This window comes from Manis javanica, chromosome 6, assembly GCF_040802235.1.
Source record: "Manis javanica isolate MJ-LG chromosome 6, MJ_LKY, whole genome shotgun sequence".
NCBI classification, from domain to species: Eukaryota; Metazoa; Chordata; class Mammalia; order Pholidota; family Manidae; genus Manis; species Manis javanica.
Window position 1 is genome coordinate 127743077 of NC_133161.1, and position 12107 is coordinate 127755183.

The window sequence follows — 12107 nt, forward strand, 5'->3', positions numbered from 1 at the left end:
AAACCCTTCAAATCATCTGCTACAAACTACAAGTATGTTTATGATATTTATTCCTTCTATATACTGATGAACAGAATGCGTGTTCTTTGGTATTTGATAATATTTCTAATAACTCCATTACTATATCTTTCTCCAACCTGAAAAAACACCACTTAGATCTGAGTTCATGAAATTGTATTTCTAAATTAAACATCAATGGGGGAAGTTTATTACTCAATAGTTCATGTTTCACAATTCAAGTTTTTACCTAACCATCATAAATCTGGGGTAGATTTACTTGGGGCATGAATGTCACCAGGCAGTTGATGTATGACCTGATCTTGGCTGCATTCTCAAAAGAGTTTGTATTGTTTAGCTGTATGAAAACCCCACATTCTTGCAACACAGCAGTGAAGCAGAGAAAGAGGGAGATGAAATTTTAAACAGACAAAGCCCTCTGCCCACCAGTAAATATTAACTGACTTATCATTCAGTTTGTTTTTGTCCTGGTAAAGTCAATAATTATTCTACTTTGAAATGTCTCTTCTTTCAGTGAACATTTTTCACATTAGGAAAGAAATATTACTATGGGTCATGTCCAAGAGCAAATCTCTTCTCTAGATCTTTCTTATGAAAATGATGATGGCAGTGACAATATATGAAAGTAAAAATAAACAGACATATGATCCATTTAAATGTAATCTGGAAAACTTACTCATGCCTTTTTGTTCATCCACAGTACCACCCAACCTTCAATATGGTTTCCTAAAACTTGTGAGCAGCAAAAGCAGGCTACAATAGGCTGAACAAACATAGGATTTTCTTTGTGTGTGTGTATATATATATATAACTTTTTCCCTCCCTTGGTGATTTTTCTTCTCAATAGAGATGAAATATCCTTCTTGCAGATCAAAACCAATTCTTCAAAAGTGTGTGATAAAATGCTCTGTATTCATGGTATGGTCCTAAATGCAAGAATTGATGTATTTTAAACTTATCAAACAAAAAATTTTTAATGTTTTAAAAACAAATATAAAAGTCCTCTGCAAATTACAGCTCACTGTTATTTTGCTGATGTGGTTCTCATCATGGAGGGAGACATTGGGAGAACGGCTATCCCCAAGGTCATTAACATTTTGCATCATTCTCTTTAAATAGGCCTTACTACTTAAACATAGAGAAAAAAGTATTTGTTATTACCAAAGACACTATGAAATGGCAGATTTCAGCAGGTGAGAGATGGAGCCAGGAACAACAGAGCCTGGACCAGTATGGGCCTTTGAGTTTTGGGTGCCAGGGCTTCCCCTATGCAAAAAAACAATTCCTAAAGCATCAGTCTACATTTTGAAATGCTGTACCCACGTAATGAGAAGAGATAGAAAAATAAAGCAAAACTCAAGTCCTGGACAATAGGGGTGAGATTTTTTTCTCCTAAAATTTATATAAGAAGTTTGTTGAAAAACTGAATTCATCAACTTCCTGTGTTTTAAATGCCTATAATATGGTTACAAGACACAGTTTTCAGAAATAAGGTGATGAGATGATGTTATTCATATGATGTTAAGAAAATAAAGTGCATCTATACATGGTCATGAGATAAGGTAACATGATGGTGAAAAAGAAAATATCAATGATTTCCAAAGAAACTGAGGAATTATCATGTGTGAAATACTCAGAGAGTGGAAGAAGGAATTCTTGATTTAAGAAGAGCTCCTCTAGGAGTTTCTGGTGTGAACAATAGAGGTGCAGTTTCTTCTAGAGAACCAAGCAACATAATTCACAATTGTCAAAAACTGCGATGATTAGGCTCTCTTGAAATGAAGAGCTCACGCAGTGGAGAACAGTAAACTTTTCAAAATTCAGAAATAAAAACAGAGAGAATGAACAAGTAAGAAGCACAGGAGCATGCGCTTGAGGATGAAATGAAGTTATTGTTATTACTATTATGACCACTACTATTATCATCTGATTTTGCACTGTATAAGGGAAGGAACACCGGTATTGCTGCTCTCTCAACTCTAACACACAGACCTGGGGAAACCCAGCCCTGCAGTTTCCCAAAAGCTGGAGAGCCAGGCCCAGTACACAGCAAAGGGACAGAGGAGAACACATACCTGGTTCGGCAGGAGGTGTGAGCACTACACTTGACAGACCTGGAGGGGATGTGGCCTCAGACGGACAGAATTCCTAAGAATCACCTATGACACTGTGTAATCCTATGCTGAGCTATAATAATCCAAGGAATTGCATACATCTGTGGCATGGTTTGAAGAATAACCTAGAAACCCCAGGTTTTTCAGATCAAAACTATTCCTTATAAATGACCTACTGAATTTCACCACTTAACACTCCTCCATTTAAATTAACTATTGTCCTCTTCCTTAGCCCATTTAAAGTATCTTTCAGGAATGACTTACTCCAGGAATATTTAGTGCATCCTAAGTGGAAGAATTAATATGAAGAAGCAATATATTAAAACATTAAAACAATGAATGAAGCAATGGTGGGATTAAGGGCAGAGTCCTTCCTATTCTTTTTTCTTTATTTTGTTTGTTTCCTTGCTTGCCTTTTTCATTTTCGTTTCCTTTTTTTAGTTGACAACCAAATGTTTAAAATACTAATTAAAGTATTTCTTGGTTTACACTCAACACTGAGTTTGAATGTGAAGAAAGTAATAGAGATTTCATTTCGCCTCCGTTCTGATCTAACAGGTCCTGATGTATCCCCAGCAGTTTCTCTTAGGTTTACCTTTTTTCTTATCTCTTTATCAGGCACCATTATCTCAGAATCAGATTTGTGTGATTTTGGTCCTCTCTCTACTAAATGACACCACCTCCTGACTAAGAGCTTGAACACTCAGGGAATATTCAGAAGGGAAAATGAGGGCACATATGGACTTCTGTGCCAAAAATAGGACAGATATTTCCTAAAAGGTAATCAATTATTACTATGTTACAAAAAATAGAAGTTGTTTCAAAATTGGGCACAATGCCTTAAACAGAACAGGAACTAGTAAATTTTTAGAACAAACAAGAGAAACCCTCAGTAAAAGGTGAGGGAAGGGAGAATCCTGCTTAACGTGTGACATACAGAGTTTGCTTTCTCTCTCTGGTCTTTGTTTCCTCATCTCAAGTGAACAAATGGACTATGACACTGAGGGGATGAAGGGGACATGCGCACATCATTATTTTCAAGTATGCATGCCAAGCGTATGTAAGCACCCAGTTTCTGTTTTCAGCTATTGTGGGCATGCACGTGTTTTGAGTTAGATGTAAATGTTGTTGGTCTTTGTATGTTTTTCTTTCAGATTATCAAATCGTCTCCTGGAACCTTGGGCTGCTAATTCTATGGAAAAAATAAACAACGTAACTGAATTCATTTTCTTGGGTCTTTCTCAGAACCCAGTGGCTGAAGAAGTTTGTTCTGTGGTGTTTTCTTTCTTCTACACAATCATTCTCCTGGGAAACCTCCTCATCATTCTGACAGTGTATGCGGGTGACCTTCACCAGTTTCCGATGTATTTCTTTCTCAGCTACTTGTCTTTTGTGGATATTTGTTACTCTTCATTCATAGCTCCTAAGATGATAGTTGACCTACTAGCCAAGAGAAAAACTATCTCCTATGTGGGGTGCATGTTGCAACTCTTTGGGGCCCATTTCTTAGGTTGCACTGAGATCTTCATCCTCACTGTAATGGCCTATGATCGTTATGTGACTATCTGTAAACCCCTGCACTACACGGCCATCATGGTCTGTGACAGATGCACTAAGATGTTGCTGGGGATCTGGGCAGGTGGGTTCCTACACTCTGCTGTCCAGGTGGCTCTGGTAGTCCAGCTGCCCTTCTGTGGGCCCAGAGAGATCGATCACTACTTTTGTGATGTGCACCCTCTGCTGAAACTTGCCTGCGCAGACACATACCTTGTGGGTGCTGTTGTGACAGCCAACAGTGGTACCATCGCCGTGGGGAGCTTTGTTATCCTGCTGATCTCCTACACCATCATCCTGGTGTCCCTGAGAAAGCAGTCAGCAGAAGGCAGGTGCAAAGCTCTCTCCACCTGCGGCTCTCACGTTGCTGTGGTTATCATCTTCTTTGATCCCTTTACTTTCATGTATATGCGCCCTGATACTACCTTTAAAGAAGATAAGATGGTGGCTGTATTTTACACAATTATCACCCCCATGTTAAATCCCCTGATTTATACACTGAGAAACGCAGAAGTAAAGAATGCAATGAAGAAACTGTGGGACAGGAAGGTTTTCTGGGAGGCTAATGGAAAATAGTTGTAAAAGTAACAATTTAAGCTAGATGCTCTTAAAAGTTCCCATCTGTACAACGAAGGGAGTAATAGCAACCGTATAGGGTTTCCTTGGAGGAACACACAAAAGAATAACACATTCTACAGAAAGAAGGTATTATGTATCTAGTTATAATTATTTATTATAAAACGTGATAATAATTGATTATACTGGTTCTAATGTGTCATATTCAACTCAGAAATTCAGCATGATCATAGTTGCATTCAATACGTATATACTGAGTGAACAGAAAAAGCATTCAGGGAATATAACAGCTCTCGGAGCTAAAGCATTCTGATGTCAGTCTTCCAAAACACAGCGAAACCTGAGCCCAGTAGGTTGGAATGGCAAGAAGGTGAGTGCAGGATGTGAAAGAGAAAAATCACAGACTTAAAAAAACAGCAGACCTGTTCTCATCCTCTTGGGAATAGCTTTTCTTTTCTCTAAGACTTATTTTTTCTTTTTAAATAAAAGTGATAAGGAATTAGGAGAAGGATTACCTCTAAAATGCCCACTTTAATTGTAGCATCCCTCTCATGTGCTCCTCCTGAGTCTAATCTCTCCTTGTAGTCTGTAGGCAACAGTCCCTGCTAGTGTAAATGACTACTAGAAAAAACTAAAGAAAACGAGTGAGAACAAAGACATCCATGATGAATAGGTCACTCTGAGTCTATCTACATGGTAATTACAATTACCTGAAATGCATGGTAGGGAAACTATTTTCCCTAATAAGCTTAACTCAATACAGTGAGCCATTTGCTTCTTTTACTAACATGACTTGATTTCCAGCTGTGGATTCCAGACACACTCATTCCAAACAAGCAAATATATCTTTCCTATGTGAAATGACACTTAAACTAATGATACATTCATCCTTCACATCCAGCAAGCTGCGCTTTTCTCCCTTTAACAAATAAATACATCCCTGATCATCTCTCTGCCATTGTTTCATGGTCTTCACCACAATCTGATAATTCAAGTTACTGCCTATCCCTGGGTATGTGTTTATGACTATGGAATGTGTCTGTTTATATACACAAATTATGTTAAGGACAGCGCATAGTTAGTGCTTTAAAAGAAAGACCTTTGATGTTGATTTTGATGAGGTCACATTAAAGATAAAGGTCAAAGGCAGCAAGACATCTGGACTACAAGTTACAATTAAGAAATCCTTGCCCTGGAATCACACAAATATTTGTTTATTAATCCAGCTTCGAAGCACCCTGGATCTCTATGGGGCTGCACTTGCTCAATCATAAAATGATGACTGTGTCAGTGCTGCTCAAACTTATCTCATCATGAAGGATTTTTGATACACAACGGTATCTATTATGAAACCTTCTGATCTAGTAGGGCAGCATTAAAAGATATAGAAATCTCTCTGTTTTTAACAGGTTCCTCTGATAATTTTTACCAGCAGTGGCACATCAGGGAACTCAGATCTGGGAGCACTGGGACCAGATACTTGATGTTCATGGAGTGCAAGGGGCCTATGAGTCCATGAAACCTACAGAGCCCTCCCTCTGATGTACAGCCCCATCTGTTCTGCTACCCGACACAGAGGAAAGGCACCCTGACCTGGATTTATAAAATAATGGAATAGATGAATGTTACCCACTTGATAATCATTCTCCACAATACACTTTCTTTTATGTCTTTGCATTAAAGTCTTGACTATCAAGGGATATTAGTGATATAGAAGGTCAGCAGTTCCTAAGAAGGTAAATGCTGACAGATTCATTCATCTCAAAGAGCAAGAAGTGGAATATATGAAGTAGTACCCAAGGTTCCTCCAGGGACTGTGTAAACATATTCCTGCTCACAAAGCTCCTCACAACAATCCCAGTCAGAGCAGCAGGGAACCTGCTTCTGGTTCCTTGGCGGGAGGTGACCAAGAATCGGGAGAAGTCAAAATTCACCCAGTTCAGGACATGAATCTGGGGTGACTCAGTCAACAGCACCACCTCATGTCACAGGTGTGAGATCACCAAATCGGCTGTCATCCATGTAGTTTTATCATTTTTTACTTTTACTACCTTACTGTTACAAGATGGAAGATGTGACGTTGATTAGAGCTTCGTGGATGAAAATAAATGGCAACCCTCCTCATTTGCAGATGAATGAATTAACTTAATTCAATGTGGAAACCATGTCTCTATATTCTAACCAATGCTTTTCCTTTTGTCCCTTGAGTAGCAACTACATATTTCATACATGCTACCATGCACTGCTCAATTGAATATATAAAGATAGCTTCCACAATCCTCCATACACCACCTTTTTTCATTTAAGCATATCCAGGAGATTAAAACATTTACCACCTGTCAGAGTCTCCAGAACTTCATCATTTTTATGGGACCTGTGTGCGAACTCCTCAGTTTTACAGTGTCCTGGTGTGTCCACTTCTTTCATGGGGACCAGTTGGTTCTCTTTCATTATGAGCTATGGTGTAACTTCATCACTCGATTCAGAACATCAAAATACTGTTTATATTTTAGTGTAAAAACTCAATCCACAATGTAGAGAGAGAGAGATGATGCTGAGCTTGCATAACAGTCAATCTTTGGTCAAACACTACAATTTCAGCATAGACTAAGACAACACTGCCACTTTATAAAGGAGAATAATAAGAGCTACATGGCATATTTCTGAGCCCACCCTGAGGTCTGGAATTAAGGCCAGTCAAGCCCAATGTATATAGGCTGACACCAGCTGCCCATGGACACATGAGTGAGAATTAAATGCTTATTGTATGAGCCCCAAGAGGTAAGATGGCTTGTTACATGGCACTATTGATATGGCTGACCCAAGATCAGCAAGGTCAAGTTGCAGAAGTGTGGATTCTGAGGCATATTCTTTTTTTTTTATGATTTTTTTTATTATCAGTTTTAATTATTTTTATTTTGGTATAATTAATATAAAATCACCTGAGCAATATTATGGTAACTAGATTCCCCCGACCATCAAGTCCACACCACATTCCCCATTACAGTCACTGTCCATCAGCATATTAAGATGCCGTAGAATCATTACTTGCCTTCTCTGAACTGTACTGCCTTCCCCTCTGAGGTATGTTCTTAAACTGATAAAACTTCTAGTACCTTTAGTGCACGTTACTTGGAATGGAAGAGTGTAAAAGGCCAAGCTAGAGAGTGTGGGCATGAGAGACAGCATATAACCTTCATTATGCACACAAAATTCAAAGCGTCAATACCTAACTATGCAGCCATCCTGTCTCCCACTATTTTGTCCATGGAGAACACACAGGAAGGGAGGGGCAGAATGTTACCCATGCCTGGGAGGATTCCCTTAACTCCTCCTTTGTTGATAAATTATAAGAAGACAGTTTACAGAAGATAAATGTGAGGCATGTTCAAAGAGACTTCTGAAAGACCCAACTTCTTTTGGGATAAACCACATAGTAAACATGACACAATGAGCACATTTAATTCATTACCAAAAAATATGGCTTACATACACAGCAGTAACAGCACAATTAGACATCAGCCTAAGCAGTTCTAGACATTCCTGTTCAATTCTGTCTTCCAGAAGTGGATAATCCTACCAGAAGGCATCGGCCACCAGGCCAACATCAAACATAACCATGACTTGAACTGCTATTGTCTTTCTTATCTCGTTTTCAGTGTACTTCATTATTTTCCTGCCTCTCCTAAGGTTCTGAGTTCCTTAATCTTCTAGGCAGTACACTATCAGGGTCATTTTGGAAGAGAAAAAATACTGCTGAAACCTTCAACAACCTTGGCTAATTTCTGTAAATGCACTGCCCACCTTAAAACTTGCATTCTTGTCACCAATAATACTCGAAGTGCACACATTTCAATTTCTTAGTGGTGCGGTCAAGGGGATGGAGCACCAGAAAAATATTGGATCTGTGTTTCTCATATGTGAAAAGTTGGTGAAAACTCTCTCTAGGCCTCAGTTCTCACTTATCCTTTTACTTAAGTATTTTTATGCAAATAAGGGAACTCCTCGATGTATCAAAGATGATCCCAGCTTATGAACCAGGTTTTAGTTTGAATGGTGGAAGAAAACCTCAAAATATGCCTTCCATATACAGTACATTGAGTATTAATTAAATGCAGCCAGAATGCCCTTGTCTTCAGCTCTGTGTTTCCATGAGCTCAGGTCCTTTCATAGGGTGGGATCTTTTCTAGGTTACCTATTAACAAAAAACATCAGTTTGTATACTCATGAAGAATTTAAAATGAAGTTATAAGTACAGTCTTTGAATCACATTTATAGGATTTAAGAGGGTGTTCATCATCCAATCTGAAACTTCTAATTCCTGGACTGTACCAGCAATAGGTTACCAGGAATTCTTTAAAACAGTTTCTCTAAGTATAGTGTGGACAGTCTAAAGACATGTGCTGCATTATTTTAGAAGCATGATTTGTTAGTGCAAGTGTTAAAATTGACAACAACAGTTGTAAATTTTTGCATTGCTTTATTTTTTAACTGCAATGGAAACCTCAGGAAAATAGAGGGCTTAGCACCTCTTTTTGTCTATGAGAGATGTCTCAGTCAAGGTATCTGTGTCCTACAGCAGGGAACAATTGCACAACTATGCAGTCTTTACAATGTCCTCTGACAAAATTACTGTAATACCCACTCTGCCTGTGATCATGAAGCACAGAATATTCCAGAATGCCAGACGTAAGTGGTAGAAGGTCAGAGCTGGAAGGGACCTGCAGGTTGTCTGGTCCCCTTCCCTTGGCTACAGGTTCAGGGCAGTAGCATAACGGGAAATGAACGACTGAGAGGGCTTGCTCTTCAAGGCTTGCAACCTTGGATGACAGCACATCACCCCTGCACTGGCTTTATTGTTCACATTGACGATTCTGAGGAAAGAACAGATCCAGCAAAGGGCTGGACCACCAGCAGTTCATTTCCCTTCAAACAGTCTGTGTCGGCACCACACTCTCATGGCATTCTTCATGTCTGTGTTTCTCAGTGTGTAGATGAGAGGGTTGAATATGGGGGCACTCATGGTGTAAAATAGGGAAAACACCTTGTCATTACTGACAGAATCAGCCATGGGAACATAGGTGAAGATGAGGGGCAGGAAGAACATGAACACGACAGTGACGTGAGACCGGCAGGTAGAGAGGGCTTTATGGCGGCCCTCGGACGAGAGGTTCCTCAGGGTGGACAGGATGATGACGTAGGAAATTACCAAGGCAACAAAAGTCAAAATGGACATCACCCCCGTTGTGGCGATGATCGCAATAACCAGAAGGCTAGTGTCAGTGCAGGCCAGCTTCAGCAAGGAGAATATGTCACAGAAATAGTGGTCTATCTGATTGGGGCCACAGAAGGGCACCACCGTGATGACCAATACCTGCAGGATTGAGTGGATAAATGCCGCGAGAATGGAGGCCACCACAAGGGATAGCACACCCGTCTGCTCATGCTGGCAGAATAACGGAGGGGTCTACAGATGGCTGCATAGCGGTCGTAGGCCATGGCCAGCAAGATGAAGATCTCCGCAGCACCAAAAAAGTGGGTGTAAAACATCTGGGCCATGCAGCTGTTGTAGGAGATGGTCTTCCTCTGAGCCAGTGAGTCTGTGATGAGTTTGGGGGCCACTGTGGAGGTGAAGCAGACATCCATGAAGGACAGGCAGCTGAGGAAAAAAGTACATGGGCTGCTCACTGAGACGGCTGCCCCTGATGGTGAAAAGAATGAGCAGGTTTCCTGAGAGAATTGCAGTATAGCAAAGTGAGAAAAGCACAAAGCAGGCAACCTCTGCATCCTCATCTCTAGAGAGTCCCAGGAGGATAAATTCTGTGATGTTCTCATGTCCCATTGCTTCTGCGGGCTTGATCATTTAGAAGTGGCCGTTAATATACCTGAAACATCATTTTAAAATTATTGTTTTTAAAGTCATTTGTTTATTCAATAAAGATGATTATTGTTTATGATACAATCAGTTAGTGCTAAGGGCACAGCAGTGTACAGAGTATGCACAGTTTCTACCCAGAAATAGAGTACAATTCATTAAAGAAGTCATATAGTCAGAAAAATAGCACAAATAACACCAGTTAATTGGAATTTTGATCAATCTCAAAGCCTCAGACTTACCATGAGCAACAGGATGAAAACTTAAAAAGTTAAACATATATTTCAGGTAATTTTGTGATACAATTTCAGTATTACACCTCGGAGTGACTTTTGATTCTTTGGCTTGTATATAACAGCAGTGCGTTTCTTTGTTCTCCAAGGCCAGGGAGATCACTATTATTCTCAGTCCTTCCAAGTGACTATATCTCAGCTGAATCCTGAAAGTCCCATAATTTCATCAGGCTTCAGTGACCTCGTAATTTTAACTACCAGATGTCTGGGTGAGCATTTTAGAAAGTGGCTTCAGATCCTTTTCATGAACAGTTTTTTTAAAACTAGTGGAGAGAAAGAGCAACAATCAGATTATTGGTGATAGGGTTGCTCCATTGTATGGGCTTCTGGGACATTTATGGTTTCCTGGAATTGATGCTACTTCCCAGTTCACTTTCCAGTCTAATCCAGGAGTTCCCCTTATTTTTGCCCTCTAATCACACTTTCTGGCACTCCTTTTCAGTACTGCATCCTTGGAGTGCAAATTGTACCTTTAGATTCTTTTTCACTTCCTCCGTTTCATCACCTTGCATCTCTTTGAATTGCACCACTTTCTTTCCTTGCCAGGCTTACTACACACTCATGAGCTTGTGTCCTGGAATATTTTACTTTAAAAGAACATGTCTCTTTGGTGCAAAATGTTACACTACATCTCTTACTTTCTTTTGGCAACTTAATAAAAAATGTTTCACAAAACTCAAGGCTCAATTTTGTAAAAAAATAAACCCTATAACCTGATGAAATTTGGCAACCTCTTTTTGAATGGTTATAATAGCCATTGAACAATGACTTTCATTTCATATTCTTTAGAATTTATCTTAGAAAAATGGCCATTTAGCATACATTTAATAGGATTTTAGGGAACTCACGGACTTTTGATATGAGTTCCATCCATGAACCTCAAGTCAACACCTTGTGGTCTAATTTCTTGCAAAATCTCTGGAAATATAAGTGTCACACAAACAAGATGTCAACTGCAATTTCTCTGAGCTTTGTTGTGATTTCTTTAAAATAAAGAGTTAAAGATATTTTTCTCTGTGCATTACCTATTCTTTCCTTAAAATAGAATTCCCTCATTGACTGTAAAATTGTATTAAAATATATAAAAAGATTGAAACAAGTAAAAAGATATACCATGTTTATGCTTAAAGAGGATCAGTATAAAAAAAGATATGTCAATTCTTCGCAAATTAATCAATACATTCAAAGGCAAAACAAATATTCAGACTAAAGTTTTCATGTATTTGAAAAACTGATTCCAAAATTCAGAAACAGTTAATACCCAGAAGAGTTAAGCCAACTATTTAAAAGAAAAAACAAAGAGGACATACAACCATTTTCAGAATTGAAAAGTATATCATGAAGTTTTGGCAATTAAAAAGTTGGTGGTAAAGAAAGATTGCTTGTCTTGAAGAAAGACAATAAATAAACATAAATATATTTGAATTTATTCTATGATTAAGCTGAAATTTTAAATTGTGAAATAGTGGAGTTTGTAAGTAACTGGTATTAGGACGTGACATCTGCTTCTGGAGGAAAAGAATACTGCTCACAAAGGCACAAACATTTATATTCCACATGGTTAAAGATACAAGTGTATTAAGCAAAACTAGAAAGAAACTGAAAAATAAGTAGAATGGGTTTATATCTGAAGCCGGAGCATTTTAAAGCAAAGCACAAAAAATTAATTCATAAAAA

General features: G+C 38.8%; 1 protein-coding gene and 1 pseudogene across 1 annotated transcript; one reads left to right on the top strand and one right to left on the bottom strand.

The window, feature by feature from the left end:
• Positions 1-3326: 3326 nt before the first annotated feature.
• LOC140850170 (olfactory receptor 4S2-like) lies at positions 3327-4262 on the top strand. The gene has a single exon (XM_073239942.1). It carries the CDS (start codon positions 3327-3329, stop codon positions 4260-4262), a length of 936 nt encoding a protein of 311 aa, XP_073096043.1.
• Positions 4263-9180: 4918 nt separating this feature from the next.
• On the bottom strand, positions 9181-10104 carry LOC140850171 (olfactory receptor 4P4-like; annotated as a pseudogene).
• Between the last annotated feature and the right edge of the window lie 2003 nt (positions 10105-12107).

What these genes read in the sequence shown, in the direction of transcription:
- LOC140850170 (XM_073239942.1), top strand. Translation starts at nt 3,327, where the DNA reads ATGGAAAAAATAAACAACGTAACTGAATTCATTTTCTTGGGTCTTTCT.